Source organism: Varanus komodoensis, unplaced genomic scaffold (assembly GCF_004798865.1).
Source record: "Varanus komodoensis strain SLA01 unplaced genomic scaffold, ASM479886v1 scaffold27, whole genome shotgun sequence".
NCBI classification, from domain to species: domain Eukaryota; kingdom Metazoa; phylum Chordata; class Lepidosauria; order Squamata; family Varanidae; genus Varanus; species Varanus komodoensis.
In genome coordinates, this window is record NW_025335701.1 from 12,544,003 (window position 1) to 12,565,120 (window position 21,118).

At 46.0% G+C, this 21,118-nt stretch overlaps 1 protein-coding gene across 1 annotated transcript in view; it reads right to left on the minus strand.

Moving 5' to 3' along the window:
• Window positions 1-21,118, minus strand: part of OVCH1 (ovochymase 1) — a 47,071-nt gene that overhangs the window by 4,283 nt on the left and 21,670 nt on the right. Inside the window, exons 17-28 of the mRNA XM_044433938.1 lie at window positions 20,418-20,490; window positions 18,016-18,211; window positions 17,504-17,658; window positions 16,157-16,313; window positions 15,182-15,271; window positions 12,858-12,983; window positions 11,370-11,508; window positions 9,227-9,366; window positions 7,743-7,877; window positions 5,580-5,615; window positions 4,456-4,680; window positions 3,435-3,624 (exon numbers count right to left, since the gene is read on the minus strand). Coding sequence (XP_044289873.1) covers window positions 3,435-3,624; window positions 4,456-4,680; window positions 5,580-5,615; window positions 7,743-7,877; window positions 9,227-9,366; window positions 11,370-11,508; window positions 12,858-12,983; window positions 15,182-15,271; window positions 16,157-16,313; window positions 17,504-17,658; window positions 18,016-18,211; window positions 20,418-20,490 — 1,662 coding nt within the window. The remainder of the gene's footprint in view (window positions 1-3,434; window positions 3,625-4,455; window positions 4,681-5,579; window positions 5,616-7,742; window positions 7,878-9,226; window positions 9,367-11,369; window positions 11,509-12,857; window positions 12,984-15,181; window positions 15,272-16,156; window positions 16,314-17,503; window positions 17,659-18,015; window positions 18,212-20,417; window positions 20,491-21,118) is intronic.

Consider the following 21,118-nt stretch of genomic DNA (forward strand, 5'->3'; position numbering starts at 1 on the left):
AAGGAAAGCCACTGAAGTTTGCATGGAGGTGCACAGCTAGCAAAGGGGCCTGGGTGCCACCTTTTCCACCAGGCAACAGATAGCTGATTCCTAGGACAACTTGGTCTGTCTCAGCACTGAAAGAGAGATGATATTTCTGATACATACTCTGCATAACAACTCATTAATATTTCATTAATTTTAATACTTAAGTATTGAATGTTAATTAAGTTGAACCAAGAGAAAAAGCAACAACAGGATACTACACAGCTAGAGCAGGCCATCATTTTCTCTTCCTAGTATCAACAAGAATGGTGTGCACTATCTATATAGCCTCTCCCTCCTGCTGGAGAGCTTCTGTGCACCAGTCCACACATTCACATGGCTGGTTTAGAATGCAGCACCAACAGCAAATGGGGGCAACAGCGTGTTGGATCAGGGTATGTGAGCCAGGCCCCTCCGTATGTCTGGATCACAATTACCACTGGCCATGCTGGGTGGGACTGGTGGCAGCTGCAGGTCGGAACATCTGGAGGGTGCCAGGTGGCCTACCCCATGCCAGATGGGGTAGGCCAGCCCAAGGAGCCCAAGGAGCATTCTCATGAAGGTTCTGCCTCAAGAATGCAGTAAATGCCCTTTGACTTTGAGGCCAGCCCTACCGTTAGGCAGGCCGAGGGAGGTAACTGCTTCAAGCAGCAGAGCTGGATGCAGCAGCGGTGACCTACTGGCCATTCCCTTCTGGAGGGCTGTCCTGCACCAGAGCGAGCCTGCTGGCCTCAGGTGCTGCCCAAGACACTGTCCTATTTCTGGTCTGGAAGTAAAATTCAACAGCCATTCCAGTTAGCTTCTGTATGTGAGACACCAAAACATCTTGGGCTGGCCTGCATAGGCTCAGAGGATATGGTTCCTAGAGGAGCAATGCCAGCATGCCTCTACCTGACGTTGCAGTGTCCAGCTGCCAGGATCCAGCAATCCTCAATCAAGCTTCCTTCGCAGAAGTGCTTGTTCTCAAACTGCAGGCTTGCAAGCCATGGCCAGGATGCTGGACTTCCAAGGTTGCCACCAGTTACTCCCAGCTTGCCCTGTTGTTGCCCAGAGGTTTGTGCAGGCACTTCCTCCGTGAGGAACAGGTCCTCCACTGGCACTCCACATTTGCCTAGAATCAGTAGTTCTGGTTAGTTATTCTATAAGTGCTCTAGCACACGTTCCATAAGCCCAAGTCTAAGCCTGCTGACATTCTCAGCACAAAGCAGAGCAGCTGGAGGGGTTCCAAGGGATACCGCATTTCTGAAGGCAAGTGTGCTCTGGTAGTGGACACCAAGGGGAATGCTTTTCAGTGCCTCTGGAAAGCATCATACTAGGGATGAGGCCAGAACTGCCATCTATGCACCTATTCGGTTATTCCTGAAGGAACACAGTATGTAGCATTTACTCATTTATTTCTTTTTAAATGTATAGTCCCCTGAATGACCTGACAGAATTCTCTAAGTGGCAATCACATGGGTGGCTGGTTGAGCACATCTTCAAGAATGATCAACTATATTCAACTACGAACAAAGATTTACTTCCAGCTGGCTAGGAACCATTATAATAGATTGTTGCCTGCACTCCACATATCCAAGAGGTGAGAATTTTCAAGGCTATAGTGCTTAATCAGGTTGGGCTGCCTTTGGAAGAACATCACTGGAGGGTTGTTGGAATTTTCTTTAGAGCTGGGCCAAACTCTTTGTAGCTTCCTGCTTCCCAGAGCTTCCCATTCCTATCATGTTTCCTGGAATGTTTATGGAAACCATGCCATGTAGCATAGCTTCCATGACCGCTTCATCTGGAAATGTGATAGGATTGGAAAGCTATGGAGAATCAGAAGGATTCTCCTTTTTAAGTGCACAAAAAGGGAGAGAAAGCATCTAGCAGTATCTTGGAAGATAAAAAGTAGCCCTGTGGTTCTTCCTAAGTGTCAAAGGAAGAGGGAAAGGGGCAAGGACGTGATACTAAAACCTGTGACTTTGAAGGGAGAGAAGTCCCACTTATAAAGTTCACTAAACTAAGAATGATCCCCATCCTCAGGATGTTCTGGGAAACTTCTCCTTCCAGTCAAGCTGTAAAACCACGCTTCTCATTTTCAGTTGGGGCCGGGAACAGGAATGAACAGAACCAAACCAATGTAGTGTTTTTCAGCTACCTTTGGTGTTTTATATTTCTGTTTATTTACAGATATACAGGTTAAGTATAGATAGAAGCACACCCCTTAAACACTCCCAGCAGCAGCCACTGTACACTACTCCCACACCCAGAGTTCAAAATGCAACTCTCGCCATCTGTTCTCCTTCTGCTTCTAACTACTATTTTCTCTTCATATAAGACCCCTGAATTACAACATCTTAAGGATGGGGAACTGCCTCAATACATGGAGAAGTAGTTAAGCATCTGGTTACCATAGCAATCTGTACATCTAAATTTACCTAACAGGGGATGTGCTAGGCCAAAGCCTAGGCAAGGCCACACCCCCACAGACGCATGTGCACACGCATGAACACCCACAGAGCTTTCAACTATATTTGTGGAATGTTACTTACTTTCTTCAGAGGCAAATAGTTTGCCAGGTGAACCTGAAAGAAGAGAGGAGTCATTATCATTAGCAACAAATTAGCAGCAGCAGCAGCTCCATGTTATGATAATCATGACTGTGGTTTGCTTACTGACTGGACAATTTCTTCCAAAGTGGTTTACTGTGCCTCAGGTTTGGGTTTTTTCATAATTTCAACCTCCCCGACTACTGTGTAAGATAGCACTGCTGCTACTAAATATGGTATAAAAGGAAGTTAAGTTAGGAAAGGACAAAGCTAGCACAGCCGATGGTGCGGAATGATAGTTGTTGTCCTCCAACAACCTCCCAAGGCTGAGAAATGCTTACAAAGAGTGCAATGTTACGTGCATCTGCTCAGAAGAAAGCCCCAGGAAATTTTCTTACGTAAGCACACACAGAGCTGAAGCCAAAATGCTTCAGCCAAAGCCGATGGCTCCCCGCCATTAACAGCAGACATCTAGAACTGGTGTAACAAATGTGCTTAACAGGACCAATAGGCATTGCCAAACATCTGCTGAGCACATGTACACACAAAGTTACAGTGCAGGCCTTCAACTGACCCTTATCTGTTTCAAGCTGTCATTCTGTAATGCTGCCGTGTGTGTGTGTGTGCGTGTTACTGGTGGTGCTGCCTGCAGGTGGATTTTTAGATTTTTGAGCTGCATTACAATATAATGGATCCCAAAGTACAGAACCTCATGAAGGTACAAATGTTCTAAGGGTGCAATCCTATGCATGATTAGACAGAAAAAGTCCTACAGCTCCCAAAATTTCCTAAGCAACATGCATAGGGATGGCACTGCTAATAAATAAGCAATGGCATAGAGAGAACTACTGGAAAACTGGGGTCTATAGAAGAAAGATGAACCCCGATTTTAAATTACACTGACTCTCAAGTTCTATTCCGTTCTTGTTTCTCTGTGCTGGTTCTTGGTTCGTCTCTTCAAAGAGGATCTGGAAGCCCTTGGCTCCAACTGAGCCATCAGTGTGGAAATGCACTGTCAAGTAGCTGTCACTTGAAAATAGTTGAAGGTTCTTTTTTCGGCCACATAATTTCCCTGCCAAGCACAAGAGATAAAGCGCTGCTTACAAAGAGGCAAGACTGCTACACAGGGTTCTGTTTACTGGAAGCAAGGGGACTGCAAAAGACAACCTGGCTTGGGAAGGGCCTAGTGTGTGTCTCCTGTTTGCACTGCATGCACTGCCTTGTAAAAACCTAACCCTAACCCCAAATGCCCAGGCCTTCAAAGGCTACATTTAAAGCACATAAACATGCTCAGTGCAGTATGGACGGACAAACGTTCCTGTCTCAGTTTGTCTTGCTGTGTCCAATCTTTTCCCAGTCTTAAGTTTGGCATTTTCTGAATGTTGAAATTTTTAAAAATCACATGAACATTTGTAGGGATTTCTTGGAATATATTTTGACTGCATTTTGTTCATGACACATCATTTTTCCAAGCAATTTTCCTAATGAATTGTCTTTTCAACAATTATTATAATGAATCCATGCATTTATGTACTTTCTCCCAAAGCAACCCTTTTTGGATAAGAGCTTGCAAAAATTTAAAAGGATAACTAAGTCGATTTGAAAGTGCAAAATGTGAGCTGAATGGATTTCTCCCCTTTCCCTGCACACAGGCACAGAAGGCAACTAAGTGAACTTGCTTTACGTATGTAAAAGTCTCTTTCTGAGAATTCAAGTTCAACAAATTGTCCCGTCAAGGAACAGTGAAGCATCATCGTCACTTACCAGTCTGCTAACAACACATGCTTAATGGTCCATTTTGATCTTCCAACTATGGGTGATAAAAAGCAAGGCAACAATACTATGCACAGCAATTATCTTTGCTATATAAAGAGGAAGAATTGATAGATGCAGGTCAATGTACCAAGCAATGCTGAATGCTGATCTGGTCCATCGTAAATGCTCAGGGAGTCCCAGATGCAATCTTCAGCATCCTCTATTGAAAGCTCTCTGATCACACTTTTCAGCTTGCTTCCAGAAGCAGAATAGACTGTCCAAGTGCAGCTCAATAAGTCAGGGTAAGCATCTGGGTAATTTGGGGAAACCATCTCAACAGCTCCTACTGGGATCAGATCCAAAACTGGACATGCTTGAAGAAAAAGAAGAAAGATTCATTAAATTGCTAGGATTGTGTTGTGCTTATTGCCAGAAAAACATGGGATTCATACTGATAAAGGTTCTCGCTGCACTCAGTGATACACAAGGGCCATATTCAGCCTCTTGCAGCCACACTTTCTCAGCTTCAATTTATTAGGGTGTTAATGAACAAATACAGAGTCGCCACCTCTGGTTCTTCTCCCTGCATCCTGCCAGGCACTCGGGCAAGCTGCCCTCAATAGACCCCTCCCTCAGAGAGCGTCTTCTCATGGTCACAGTCACCGGCTGCTCTTGCTCCCCATCACTGCGACCACTCACTGCTTGACCAGCAGAGAGCCAGGAGCCAGTGGGCAGCAATGCCTCCTGCTCCTCCTCCTGTCACGCTGCCTCTGTTGCCTGGGTCCGAGTGAGAGCGAGGGGAGCAAGTTGGTTGCTGTGGTGAAGAGGAGGAGCGAGTCCAGCGGGGTTGCAAAGAGCCCGCAAGGTGTGGGACCTTGGCTGGGCATCCTACCTGTGATACAGCACACCATCCTGCCCTGCTCCGTTTTGTAAGGGCAAATGAAGAGCTCAAAGACAGTTCCCCCATATTGTCATTTGGCAATCTCAAGTTACTTAAAGAAGCAGACATTCCCACCTGTGAGCCAGGTTAATGAACTGTGTTACAGGAAACTAAGTAGGTAGTTATCCAAGTAAGCCACATTTAGGCTTCAAGGCTATGAGCTCTTGCCTGGATCTAAGCCCTCATTGAAATCAGTGGGACTTGCCCAGAAATTCCTAGCATATATGTGTCTGATTGTTCCTAGGATGTGGAGGATTTCCTTGAAATTAAAATGAATAGGAAACTATTGACATGCATGTACATTTATCATCCACGAAGAATGTTATTCATACCTTTGCCAGCATTTCTTATTCTACTTTGTGTTGGACCTTGTAAGAGGGGAAAATGTGCATCAGGATAAACAGTTAAATTTCAGAGATAATTAAGAGACAACAGTGGTTCAACAAAAAGGCACACATGTTTAAAGAATTAATTTAAGAAAATTCTGCTCTGTTGCTCGGCACAGAAATCCAGAAGAAACTGTCATTGCAAGATACCAACTCGAGCATATCTAAACCATCATACCTTTTATAGCAGTATGGAATTTTCCATGAGTGGAAAAAACCATCAAAGTTATATAACCTATCAGCAAAATGATACCCAGAGCTCTGGTTTACCATATGAATAACGATGCAGTAGGAACGCCAAATAAATATATGAATATTTGTCATAAGGCTTGCCAAAAAACTATCCATCACCTTTTCTGTGAAGCCTTGGCGGACGGACCAAGAAACCTCACACACCCCAAGCGACATGCTTGCTACAGTCTTCCCCAGTATGTTGCCCTCCAAATTTGCTGGATTGTAGCTTCCCTCGCAGCCAATGGCCATGCTGGCTGAGGATCATGGCAGCTTTAGTCCAGCACCTCTGGAACTCAGCTATATGGCAATTAAGCTTAAATACATGTAACTGTGTAATTAGTGTGCTTGTGTACAGAGCTAGTGGGGTGCAGTGGCTAAGGTTTTAAACTGGGGACCCAGGAGATCTGGGTTCCAGGTCCCACGTGGCCATGAAGCTCCCTGGGCAACTTTGGGCCAGTCACAGACTCTCAGCCCAACCTACCTCTCAGGGTTGTAAGCCACCTTGGGTTCCTCACGAGAGGAAATGAAGGCAGGTTATAAATGCAATGTAATAATAATAGTAATTGCAATAATGCTCCAAATCCTGTAATATAGAAGATAATTGTGCTTTGTGCAGCAGCTTGTTAACTTTTTAAAGATGTAACGCTATGTATGTTAAGGCAGAAAAGGGTCAACAGGTCCCAGCCTCAGTCCCTGCCTCAACATGCAAGGATTGCTCCCTTGGAATCTTGACTCAGCCTAGAAGCCAATAAAGAACAGGGTTAATGTCTTCAACATGAGGAGGAGGAGGAGGAGGAGGAGGAGGAGGAGGAGGATGGTTCAGACCAAAGGCCCTTCTTGTCAAACTTCCTGTTTCTCACAGTGGTCAAACTGATACCCCTGGGAAACTCCTGCTGTTCTTCTCCAGTTAATAATATTCAGACGCACACAGCATCTGATTCTGGAAGTATTAGGAAGCCATCATGACTAGGGTGTCATTCCCTGATGGCCCTAAACCCTCCTAAAGCTGCCTCAGAAGGCGCCATCATATCTCCAGTGCAGTGTGAAGAAATACTTCCCATTTGTTTTATCTGCCCCACCCTTAGCTTCAGCAGACGGCTTCCAGCACTGGCTGCCTTTTAGCACTGGGGGAGAAGGATCCCATTATTTTCTGAATCAAAGATAGATATACACCTCATACTTACAGCCCAGAAAAGGTTAGGATACATGGAAGAGGAATCCACCTCATGTCTCTCTTCATGAGTCACGGATCAGGTCATACCCCCAACTGGAAGTAGTTCAGGCTAGAACCATGGTTCATATAAAGACAAAACAGGCACCCTCTTCCGAGGTTGGCAATTCTGATGACTCTGCAAAAGGTCCCCAAAGCCAGTGCTCTGGACTACAACTCCTAGCCCCATTCCTGATCACATGGGGATGATGGGAGGTATTGTCACTGCCAGCTTGGGGGAAGGCTGAATTATCCCATTACAACCTATACAGTGAAAGAAAAGGATTTTCTCCTCTCCCTAAAACAAGGGCCTGGAAGATGCAGATTACTTATGTATGCATGATATTTATAGGGAGGGAAGGCAAGAGCAGTAACACATGCAGAGATACAACAGAGAGCCTCGTACAACAGCACTAACAGCTGGCTGGATACTTTAGATCCATGGGAGGTTTTCAATGACTTCCTCTACTTGATATGGCACCTAGCAGCGTGTTGCCTGCACACAACTCTTGGGTATTGCTGGATTAGCTGAAGGGCTGTTTTCTGTAAGCACATTTCCCTTGTTGCTCCACCAAGCATTTCTTCCCTTCTACTTTTTCATATTCCCCGACTCAGGTTATGCACCTATTTCCACCTCCAAAGCTCTTGCAAAGTCTTCTACTTACTGGGCTGTATTTCAAGGGTGCGGTAGGCAAGAACAAAACCTTTCACATTCGTATCCCTTCTGGAAGTAAAGAGCAGTGTCACCACAGGGCCTCGCGACTTTAAAGGGTAGTGTGGCAGTTTGTTGCAGAAGTTACCTGTGAGACATACGTAAAAAGGCAGTTTGGCAGCTCAGTGTCCTGGTTATATGAGCTTCCTGGGTGCACACTGAAACATTGTACAATAAAAAGCTGCCTAAAAGTAGAGAAACCATTATTGTGAATAAACTTGCTTGGGCAAACCAGCTCAGAGTCTGAGAGTGTAATCTTAGGCATCTGATCACACAGTAAGTGGAACTGAATGCAGCTGCATCTTTGGCATTTCAGTCCCATCTCCTTTCGCCTTTGGCCCTGTCTGCCATGGGAATGCAACCTGACGGTCTCCCGACTATTGAATTTGGCCTTCAGACTGAAAGAGGTTTAATGCCACTGGTGCACATGACCACGGTCCAAAAGCATCAGCTTGGGTGCAATGTTAATGGCCGCCATTATCAGAATCGATCTAGCAGCAATTCCAGAATCCTAAAATGGGCCAAGCCCAAAGAGCCACCACCCACTGCACCTTCAGCACAACAGCGTTCCGCACCAGCATTTCCTGGAAGTGCCAGGAAATACTCCTGGCTGGAGTCCTGGAGAGATGGTGCCAGTCAACATGAACAATACTGAGCTGGGCGCATCAGTGGTTTGAATAACAGGAGCCTCTTTCTGTATTCCCAAGAGCGGCTAAAATCCAAACTTTCTGCTCTGTTTACAAATTTATGACAGTGCCCCACAGTTCCCTCAGCCTAAAGTAACAGAATATGTTAAACAAGATGTCTCTAAAGAACATATGCAGGGCCTTGAACTGGATCACGACCACCAAGGGTAGGTAGGTGAGGTTGAAACCTTCCCCCTTCCACCCACTTGTATGCCCGCGCTGCCAGCATGGCGAATGGCCAGAGATTATGAGAGTTTTATTCCAAAACATCCGAAGCAGGGGTCTCAAACTCACGGGCCGATTGCCGGGACGGGCGGGCACGGGGGAGGGGTCCTGCGGCCTTCAAAGCGCCGGCGGTGCCCGGGCCAGCCGCGGGATGAGCGGCCCACCACCGCCACGGCGGTGGAATACTTGATGCGGCCCAGCCTCACCCAGCCTCTACTTCCAGCGGCCCCCAGGTAAGTTGAGTTTGAGACTCCTGATCTGAAGGGTGCTAGGCTGAAGGCAGGCTGATTTATCTTGAAACCATTCCTGCAGAGTTTTTCTAGGTTAGAAGTGGTCTTGGGGCAGAAGAACTCTGACACCCAGTCTAGACTTTCCCATTTAAGATTAAGCCCATTGCCTTTTGCCTGTTCCCTGCGAAAGACACAGACTCCCTGCCCTTTGCAGCAGTTACTTTGCATTTAAAGTAACTGAGAATCACTAAAATCAAGACTAGTCAGTTGGCCTCACAATATTTGAGATAGCTTACCAAGCACCTCCATGGTGGACCCAAATCCTTCATAAACTGCAAGCCCACCATGACATTTAGAAGGGGATTCCTCAATCACAAAGTCCAGGAAATCCAACCGAATGATGGCATTAAATGGGCCAACAATCCTCCAGTGACAGCTGTAACAGCAGGAGCAACAAAACCATTAAGCCTCTATCAGGGTTCAGATGTAATGAACTCAGTTTAATAAGCCATGGCCTATCAAGACAAAAATAAGTTTCAGTCCTCCACTCTGGTCCATCTTCTACCCTTGCATGCCAGCTCTGGGGTCTCTTTCCTGCTTAGAATGAAGCCTAGTTTCCTTTCACTGGCTTACTAACCAGGAACAGACCATGAAGAGGAGTCTGTGGTATGTTAAGCAAAGCTTGTCACATGTAAGATAGATAAATGAGTACTCAAGTGTACTATCAAAGGAAGATAAACTGTGAAGGCAACCTAATTGGAAAAAGAATATGGACAGGAAATAGAGGAAACTGTTTTCAGCCAATCAGAAGTGTTATATAATGTGTGTGCATTATAGATGTCTGTGGGTGGGGGGGCAACAGATTCCAAGAAGAAAAGCACTGGATGACCCAAGAAACCTTCCCATACAAGCTCCACTATTATGCTTTACACGTTTGAAGCTTGGAGCTGGCTACTCTCTTGTACTCCCGGCCTGCCACAGTTTTCACAAATGCCAGTTTGAGTCATTGTGCCTTTTATTTGAATTCCAAAGTATCTGGATACTTGAATACACACTAGCATGGGGGCGGATGCTACGGGGTGGGGGGAATTAGATTGTGGGCACAGCTTTTGGGCAGCCTAGCTTGCACACCAGCAGAATATTTGCATATGTATTCTTGAGATAATAACCTTTAGTTTCTCCAGAAAAATCTTTTAACGAAAGCAATAACTTTCTTATGCTGTTGAAATAAAGGTCTCCTTTACTATAGAAGAGTTTTTCTTGTTAGGAGGGTTTGGTTTGCTGTTGGGAAGATGTGCCCAGTTTACCATAAAGACTGCAGTGCATTTCAGTGGGGAAAGTTCCTACAACAGTGAGGAAGAAGCCTGAGCAAAGATACAACTGTGTGAGCGCTTGGAAGGGACCGTATATTTTCTGGCGAGGGTGTAGAAGTGGTTGCAGAGATGGAAGGCAAAGCCTGCCTGATGCATCCCTTTTGTGGGAATAAATACATGGGAGGAATCCTACGTAGCTGCCATATTTGCAGTTCCCGCACAAAGTCAAGCCTTGGGAGCTCTGCATCAAGGGAAGGCTGGGAGGGAGGGATAAAAGGGGTGTGGCTAAAGACAATTCACTGTGGAGGAAGAGCACTTCCTATGGGCAGATCCATTCACTGGCAAGCATTGCTGATAAAGGGACATGGGGAAAAAAGAAAGGAAGCAGGAGAACGTATGCAGGGAACTGTATGGACCAACAAGGAAAAAGCAGGCAAAATAGGCAAGGAGTGATGCACCTTGGGACTGAATTTCAGGCACAGTGGCTGATGGGATACAAGCCCACAGTAGAAGGACTGAGCAAATAGGATGGAAACCACAATAATGTAGAAACCATTTGACAGTCTGTCAGGTTGATCATGGAAAACAACAGGAACCATGGTAATGATGCAAGATTGAGATGTTAACCCACCCAGTGAGTAACAAAAACCTAATTAACAAGAAGCATCTATCAAATTAGATCCCTCTAATTGTGTAGCTTGTTCTCGGCCATGCTAAGAGTTGCTTCCATACTGAATTCCTTGCCAAATGAAGCTAGCTGCACCCTCAGGAAGGTTCACACTGCTTGTGGATGTGACAGAGGAAACGCCAGATGTTATTTAATTGGCCTGCTTGCTTTACTTGATATTAAGCCACTGGACTTCACATCCCTCCCCCTCTGACCCTCCCTGTTCTACAGCATCTCTGGTCCTCACCAGCTACTTGGTTAATCTCACAGCTCACTGACTTGGACAAGTCAGCTGAGCATTCCAACCCAACCTCTTCTTCCAGATCACATTCAGAGTCTGAAATCACTATTTTGGAATGCTGCATTTTGGGAGAAGTAAACCAAATCCCAATGCCCAGAATGATCAGTGTTCAAGACATCAGGTACTGCAACATGGCAGAAAGAAAGTGACTCGTTCACCTGGTGGTGTTGGAGGAGCTGTCAGGAAAACCCGGGGACTTGATTATTCCTTCTTGGTCTTCAAGGATGACGTCTCGGCAGCGCAATAACTGCTCACTCAAGTCACTGAAGTTTTTCATCCTGTTCCCCATTTTTGGCCCTGGTGGGGGAGGGGGACAGGGAGGAATGGATTTCCAAGCAGAGGTGGTTATTTTTGATTTCAGTTTCAGCACTGAGATGGTCCTTTTGTCAACACTTAAGGCATCCCAGCAGAGACCTATGTGACATGCCTCGGTCCATGATAAAACTGACAGCATGGATGGGAGTGAAAAAGGCCCATCACCTAGTTTAAACTGTACCAAAGAACTCAAGGACTACTCAACAGGATCCAGAAAGCAGTCCATGCCGCAAGAAAAAGTAGAGGAAACAAGCTGCAAAAAGACAGTCCTAGTGCTTATGTCACATACTATAGGCCAAAGCAAATACAGTTTGCAGCTTTCCAAATACTCTGGAAGAGAGATTTAAATTGCCAGCCTTGGACTCCCTAGAGCAATAGTGCCATGGACTCACCGTGCAACCTTGCAGAGTATCTTTCCTTTAATCTGCATTTCCCCCATGTTCTAAATAAAAATGACCAATTACAATTCTATCCCATCTTTCCTCCAAGAAGCTCATGGCACTATGCATGTTTCTCTCCCCCACTGGTGTTTTATTTTCACAACAACCCTGTCAGGTAGAGTAAGCTGAAAGTGACTAGCGCAAGTCAGCCAGTGACCTACATAGCTGTTGAATGGGCATCATAACCTTGGCTTCCTCTGGATCACAGTCTACCCCCAATACCCCTACCTATAAAAAGTAAAAAAAAATGATCCACCGTGTAGAGTTGTTGCAGAAGCAGACAATATAGAGAATAAGCATAGAGACATTCAGCAGCTGAATGCTGCTTGAATATAGGTGGTCATTGAACTGTGGGTTGTGCTGTCTGAACCCGGCTGTGCTATGGTTTGTTAACCAAAGACAACCCATGAAGAATGCTCATGGTTTCTCAATGGGTTGTGAGCGGTGGCTGCTCACCGTGACTTGTTATTTCAGCTGTGTTCATACAATAAGCCACATTACAAAATGACAACCACATCAACCCTGGGTATGGGTTACCACGTTGTCTGAATCCACACAGCGACTCTGAATCCACAGAGCAAGAATATTTCTGTGACACAGAAGTAACAAATAATAGTGATATCGATCAGATGCAAGGCCTGACTCAACCCAGAAACACAGTGAGCAATCTCAACCTGCTCTTTGCAATGTAAGGTTGTTGTGAAGGTCCATGTGAACAGGTGGAAGGGAAGCCATAAAGCACTTTGCATATATAAATGTGTTACAGATATTATTTTAAAGTTGTTAGAACAGTAGCAGCAAAACTCTCTTCTCAAATAAGGATGCCAGACAGCAGCTTGGATTAGAAATCAGCCTGTTGTCATTGTAGCATTCATATTGGTGGAGCATTACCTTGAATTCCAAGGACCACGTAGGTCATACCAAGAATACCATGGATGGTGGAACGTAGCTCCACTTTGACCACAGGACCTGGACTCAGCAAGGTCATGGGAGACTGTAGGGTGCCACAGAGCTTAGCTAAGGAAGAGAACAAGCTTTAAAAATCATGAATCCAGACAGACGCATTTGGTCACCTAGGATCAGGCGTCATGATAACACAATTTCTCTCCCTTTCCCCTTCGACATACATGCGACAAAGCTGCAGACCAATATGGTCAATGAGCTAAAGCTACAACATTTGTGGCTGCTTAGCTTATTAAAAGGTGTGCAAGGGGAGGACATGATGTACACAATTACACAAGATGTGAAGAATATGGACAGGGAGTTTTTTCTCCCCTCTCCCAGAATGCTAGAACCGGGGCTCATCCAGTGAAATGGAGCAGTGTGACAGATTTACAACAGATAAAAGGAAGCACTTCGTACTGCACAATGATACAGTGATGCCCACCAAATTGGACAGTTTTAAAAGACTGGGAAGATTCATGGAGGAGAAGGCTACTGTGTCCTGCTGGTGATGTTGCCTATATGCCAGGTGCTGAAAAGCACAAGCGGGTGGGTGTGCGTGTCCTGGTGTCATCTGATAGGTTGCTCTGGGAACAAATTACTGAACTAGAGAGGTTTTGCTCTGATCTAACCTGTTCTTCTTAAGTCCTTATGACAAGCAATATGGAGTAGGTTGCAATAGCAGGGGCTGGACCCAACAGCCTTCTGCTCCCTCCCAACTCTACTATGCTATGATTTTATCACCACCCCCCACCCAAGCTTCATGTGTCTGGACTACCATGCCTTGCAAGTAACCTTATTCTGTGAAGACGGAGTTCAAAACTGCCTTTCTCAAAGGGTGACAGGGAAAAACTGCCCTGGTTTTATTTACTGCCAACTTTAACTGGATTCTGCTCTTGTGCCTAGTTCAGAACAGAACTTCCTGAAGTGCAACATCATTTGTGCTAACAGAATGACACACCTGAACACAGCTCTGTGGACTGTTGAATGGAACTGGCCATTTCCATTGGAACACTCCACCTTCTGCTGAAACGTTCTGCCTTCTCCCCATTTCTTGTGACATACAGAAAGAACGAGCTCTGAGGAGGGGGATTCCATCTTCTCATCCACTCATTCCACTTCCCTAATGTGGTCCCCTGAGGATGTTTGTTTTGTGTCTCAGAACAGGTGCAATACAGGCACTGAACATGGAAGAGCATTTTTAGTTACCTAGGATTTTTCTTCCTTGCTGGCTTTCTTCATAAATGGCAAGAAACTCTGTTCTGCAGTTCTCAGTCTCCAATATTGACAGCCGACGGACAATCAGTTTTGCCATTCCTCCTGGGGAAATTCTGAGCAGCCACAAACACCGACCAGTTCCTGTGTACTTCTGGGAGCAGCAAGGGGAGAAGATAACCCCTCTGGGCTTGCCCAAAACCAACTCAGATGGGCATCCTGCAAAGAATAAAAGCCATGCAAACGGTTACATGTTCTCCCTCCATAAACAGGCAAGCAGACAGACAGGTAGGCAAGCAAGGAACAGACATATGGCAATGCTTCTTTGAAGTCCAGGCATTCATCATGACAGTCCCTGTTGCCATATTCTAAAGTAAAGTCCAAGATACAGGCAGTTGTGTTGATCCGCAGCAACCAGTCCGTTCAAGCAGCTTTCAGGTCCCCAAAAGCAGGCCTTTTGTAAAGCCAATGGGTCTTTTTTCCTCCTCCTAGATCAAGCCACCCCTAAATATTTTTGCATTTCAATAACAGGAATACCCCACAGCAATGTTTTCTTGCAGGGAAAATTTATCTTCCCACAAGTTAGTGTGAGGACTGCATCTAAGTTTAGAAGAACAGGGAATTCTATGGAGCATGCCATCTGACCTCAGCATCTCTACTTTGGGAAGAAAGGAAGGAGCAAGTGAGCCCTGGATCTAGCATGCCACTGGAAATGTTACCATCAGGCACATTTCAACTGAACTTAAAGAGCACCACACACAGTTTATGTCATGCAATCTAAATGTTATGGGAGAAACAGCTTATTTGCATTCTGGGTCCAGACTGATTATGTCCTAGCTTAACTGTCACAGCTCCCCCAGAGAAACCTGCTAAATTAAGTTTGGAGAGAGTGCTAAAAATTGCCCACTAGATCTCCATGGAGTGTTCTCTCAACTCAGGCAAGGCTGCAGTTCCCAGGGCTCCATACACACAGCTCAGCTGAGCCATGCGTTGGACTGCCTGTTGCAGCCTTGACAAAGGCTGGTTGTTGCCAGGGATAACACTGAGGAGGTTGTTACCTTGTCCATCATCAGCTCCCATCAGGGTTTTCAGCAGCACTGATGCTTCAAGAGCAGCATTGTTCACTAGGATCTCCCCCGGTCCCTTTTCTGAAGTGAGGCAGAAGAAAAATAGGGAGGAAGGCTGATTAATGAAACAATCACAATCATAAATAGCAACCGTAACTGCACTCACTGTAAAGGGACACAAGTCCCCCAGGGCTATGCATCTAAAGCTTTAAGAATTAGTGCCTGTTCGATCATCTTCATCTTCCCTGCTCAACTCTTTTTCCTTTTCTGTCCAGTCTTTTTGATTGTAAGTCGACAGACAAGGACAGCCTTATTAGTCACTTAACTTACTGAAGCTGTCCCAGCAGCCCCTTCTGCTGAAGAGTGGAACAAAAATGCTTGCAATACAGGCACAAATCACTGTAGACCAAGCTCATTTCTCATGGACTATATGGAAGACTGGATTTTTTTCATATACCTGCAGCTTACTGTGCAAACACACAACCTGGTGCAAGGCTGGCTCAGTCCCTTCCTACACCTGCACCACTTCCGAGTGTACACTGAGGAGGTTAATTATATGTCTGGAAGTGCACCGAGTCCAAAGATCTGCTGCACACCAAAGATATGCATGTGATGGCAGCACATGGCGCACAGGGAATAAGATGAGTGTCCCATGGATCGCTGTGCAAAAGCGAATCTGTGCAGTTTGCATTTGTCAGGGAACTGTCTGGGGCCACTGCTAGCAATGTGGTGAACTTGTTTGGGTTCTTTGGATACGCATCAGGGAGGAAGTGGTTAACCAGAGATTTCCCAGAAACCTTCCTGTGCTCCCAGATGGCATTGCAGTATATACTCTGGATGTTCCCATGGGGCACTGCTACAATCCAGCAGAACAGAGTAGTCCAGATACCATAGGAAAGCAAAACTTGCTGATAGACAGCATTTGGTACTGTGGAAGGGGGGAGAAAGAAATAGGATAGTAGTTACCGTTCATTTGGGACTTGATCCAGCCCAAGAAGGTGCTCACCCTTGCATAAACACCTGGTTTCTTTGGTCTGGCACAACCAACACCCCAGCTAACAATGCCATGGAGGGTGAATGACTCATCCTCATTTGGGCAAACCAGCGGACTACCCGAGTTCCCCTGGAAGGGAGACACACACAAAGGACAAGCGAACAGTTTGCAACCTGACCTTTTATACGAACACCGTATCTGTTCAGTAGCTCAGCTCTCCCCAGCCTGGTGCCCTCCAGGTGTTCTGACCACAACATCCAGCCTTCTGGACCACTGGCCACATGGACTGCAGCAGAAGGCAGCTGCTGCCTATATTTGTGCTGAGCTGCTACAGACTCACCTGCAAGCAAGCATCTGCAGAGCAGCCAGGAGTCCTGTGCCTGCAAGAACACCCCCAGCACCCGCAGCTTGGAGGCTCCTGCTGTCCTGCCACACAGCAAATAACCAGATGCTGCAGGCAAGTAAGCGACTGTCTCCCAGAAATGCTGTATACCCCACAAGCAATGAAGGTATGTGTGTATGTGAAACCTAGCAGAGGTAAATCTAACATTTGGCTATGAGCCATGGCCCAGTGGCACCAGGACTCGCAGGGACCCCGTGCAGCCACTTCTTTACTCGCAGGGACACCGGCATCCTCTGCCACCACCGTTTGGCTTCCCGCATCTCTCTGAGATGAGACACAGTCCTCAGTAGCCGGGAAGAAATGGATTTTCCCATCTACAATCTATTATTCCTTGTTGTGACACAAAGCATTTTGGGGTGGCTCGGTCCTGAATGGGCAAGTAAGACTCATTAGCTTTGCAGAAAAGATAGAAAGGGCTCGAACAGGTTTCTGGTTTCTTGAGATGGATCAATGCGGCCACCTGAATTTTTGAACTCTTCTTGGGGGCATGACTGCGGGGACTGTCACACTGACCCCCTAGACTTCAACATTTACCACTTAACTGCTGCACTGACAACACAGAAGGACAGCTGTCCTTTTTCTGTTACTACCTCTCCTTCCCCCAAACATGAGAGAAAGCCTTGGGAAAGAGAACCATGGATTTTAGGCAGAACCTTAAAAGATAAAATGTGCAAATGGCTGCAGAAACATGGCAGGACAGGTATAATGGCAGAAATTCAATGAGCTTGACAGAATTGCCCATCCATATCACCAAGCTTGAGCTATCAGGGCCTTGCCTGCTCTTTCGCCCTGCGTTTCTTTCCTGTTTCTAATCTGCAGCTTCTGTAAGCGTCATTCTGTGTACAGACCCCTTCAGCAATAACCTCACACATCTGCCCATGTCTTCTGGCACAACCCAATCCTGCAGCCGAGTCACCTGGCAGGTCTCTTGGCCTCCAGAAAATGCAAAACCCGCACAGAGCATCCTGGTCGTGATCCCTCCAGGGTGGTTAAAGTAATAGTTTTGCTCACAGACGTCACTGCCGAGAGTGGGGACGGGAGTCTGCTGTAAGCGGCTGGCAAGGCCCCCACCTGAAGGACAGGAAGAGTGCAAAGGAATTAGAAACTTGATAGGAGGATCGACGCAGGGGGCCCTCCTGTGTGAACCATCCCTTAAGCAGGTGAGAGGGCTGGCTGCCAGGAGGAGGGCCTTTTCTGCAGCTGCTCCCCACATCTGGAACGCTCTCCCCCCAAGGAGATCTGGTACCAAAAACTGACAAATTTGGTGCCAAGTGGGCTGCAGCAGGGAGTTTGTTCCAAAGATGCGGGGAGGGGGCACCGCTGTGCAGGATTTTACAAACCAGCACAGTAGCCAGCAGACTTCTTTTAAAAGGTCGAGAAAATAATTTGATCAGTAGTGTTGCCACTCAGTAGAGAAAACAGACTCGCCTTCTTGGAGACTCCCCCAGCTTGTCGTAGTGCAAAGTACAGAGGGAGACAGTGGCTTGGTGTCGTTGGGCAAGCACACGGGCCTCACCACAGCGTTGAAGGAAAGTGGGGGCTGGAGCTGGACCAGGGCAATATCAGAATCATAACTCATGACATCAAAGTCTGGATGGATCAGAATGGTTTTTGCTCTCCTCACCTGTGTCGAGAGAAGGACGTCAATAGATGCCACGCTAGAAGAGAGAGTTGGTATCTGAACCCTTCCCTTTCAAGGACAGCCACAAAAACAAAATGAGCAAGAGACTAGCTATAAACACGACCCCCGTATCCATCTCATTGCTAAATCGTCTGAGACTTCTCCTGCAGATTGTTCCCTCATCTATGGGAACAACAAATGAAAAAAAGAAAGTAAATCACCACAACAAGAATCACATCCGTGCTTTTGTTAGGCTGCAGCAAACCTCTCATTTTGGGAGCCATTTCAAGGCTCACTGAATCGCTGCATTGCCTGGGCAACATGAGCATGCAGTGCTCACATCCTTTGCTTTGTCCCAATCCCATTCTTGAGGACAGAATGCTCAGATTTTAATCTTTTTTTCTCTTTTTTCTAATGTGGACCTACAGAGTAGGTGCTGCAGGAGAGGATGGCCTGCAGTACCCACCCTAATTTTGCACCTCTTCCAAGAAATCAGTCTGGACCTGTAGCAAGAGCCTGCTACAGTTACCTGTTGGGCAGGTATGAACGAAGAAAGGGCGAGACACAAAAGGAGAGAATCAGGAAGTCAGGAGAGGGAGAGACTCATACAATTATAGAATGGTGGAGTTGGAAAGGTCACTGGGCCATGGGGTGGGGTGGCCCCAACCAATACCACATACAGACTTTGACAGATTACTCTAAGTCAGCCCATCCAAGCATGGACTGCCGACACCAGGGTTCACCAGCCTTTTTGGGCCCATGGCCACATTTGAGATTTTGAGACACCATTGTGGGCACCAGCACCAGTGGAATGCTGGGTTACTTTGGCCGCTAACTTGTTATATCTATGGATCTCAGGCTGTGTCATATTCAGCAACAAAAATGTTTCCTCTCTGTATTGAACACCACAGCATGTTACCCCATGTCAACAAAAAACTAGCATTCGCTGCATTTGGGGTCATTTTGGGCAAATGTGGCATATGAGAGGCATTTGTTCTGGCTGAATTCTTCCCCCAGGAATTTTCTTATCAACACAGTAAGGGCTCTCAGCTCTCAGCAAGTACAGGTAGTTTATAGTTTAATTCTTCCTGAGGCTTATAAACAACAATTAATTCTATGTAACAATAGTTCAGCCTAGTAACTTAAAAAAATAGAAAATTGCTCAATAGATTTTAATTCTGTTTTCTGAATGCTTTTGCTAAAAATCTTAGCTTTGAAAAGAGACCAGGGTGATCAGTATTGAACTTTTGTTCCTTTGTTTGAGGCCTAATGTTTGGGGTATGAAAGTACCCCATAAAACCATACTTAGGGAGATTCTTGGCCCAGGGCATGTTTTGGCTTATAGGAAAAAATAATAAAAGGTAGAGACTGAAATTTAGACTAGGCAGGTTGTGACAATGTCCTGGAAAGACAAGTTTGTAGAGCTACTTATATGTAAATTACAGTACAAAATATGAGCCAGGGAGACTCCAGAGTCTCCATAATGTGGAATGAAAATAAGAGAAGGTCTGATTCAGATAACTGCTAGTGCAATTCAGTTAACACTTCTTTCAAACACATATTTTGACAATGTCCAGTAATGTCTTCTTTTTGGGTAGTTATTATACAATATAAATTTTGTACTGGAACAGTCTTTACTATTCAGTGATGTACATCCTTTTTTACATTATTTACCTGCTTACTTGTCATTAACAAATGGGCAGTTTAAATGAATTCTCGAAGCCTTTTGACATATAGAATACCGATACTACAACCCTGGAAGGATAAATACTCGCCCGCTATATAGCAATGGACTGAGGATTCTGACTGCTTTCAGCATCTGAATGGGCTGCATATGGAAGCCAACTTCAAATGGATACTTACTTGGCTATGTTCATTTCTTTTGAAGTCTGTATATAAATTGCTAGAAAGTTGTACGAATGTCATACGCATTCATTGCTACGGATATATACAAATCCACGCATGCATACCGCAAGAACATTTGTACACAGAAAACTTTGTGGGTGCCCAGAAGCACCCCATGGGGGACCCTTTCACAGATACCACTGGCTACACTGACTGGCAGCAGCTGCCCAGGGCTTTGGGCAAAGGTCTTTCCCAGCGCCCCCGGAGATGCTGAGGATTGAACCTGGGGCCTTCTGCGTGCAAAACACACATTCTGCCACTGAACTACAGAAGGAAGAGAAACATGCTTCTGCTTGGCCTCTACCTGCTCTGTTGGCTCCTTCAGTATTTGATCATGGTCTCCAGCAACAACAGTCCAATGCAGAGCTTCATTCGTTCTAGAAGAAACAGGTGTGCTGTCACGACCCTTGCAATCTGCAGTCTCAGACAGAGTACCAACAAAGGGTTTTTACTATCCAGGCTTTCTGCACTAATTCTGGGACACTTAAGTTTTGTACAGGTACAGAGAATTCTTGCTTATCTTCATAGCCACTCCATGCTGCAACCGCTGCAGAACTCACCCAAAATGTTACATAGCCTTGTGTGGATTTGGACATGGTCCTTGGCCCAGATCCAAAGACAACTGTGGGTTGTTTGGGACAAGGCTTTTATTGTGCCTTGTTCATGGAATTCTACAGGTGGGAACCAGTGGAGGGTTCCAGCACAGTCAGCTCCCATTCGTAGCCCCCCCCCCATGTTTTCCCACCACTCCCTTCTGCTTTTTGCTTACCGGGTCAGAATCCACGGAAGGACAGGCAGAATAGCTCCACAATGCTTCCTGACTGCTAGCACAAGGAGCTATCTGTCTTGCAACTCCCCGTGTACAACAGGGGTTGGCAGCCTGGTGCACTCCAGGTGGTTTGGGTTTCGCTCCTTATCAGCCCTAGCCCAGTGTGGCTAATGATCTGAGATCTGGGGAGTCAAAGGCCTTCAAAGCATCTGAAGAAAACCAGGCTGCCTACTATG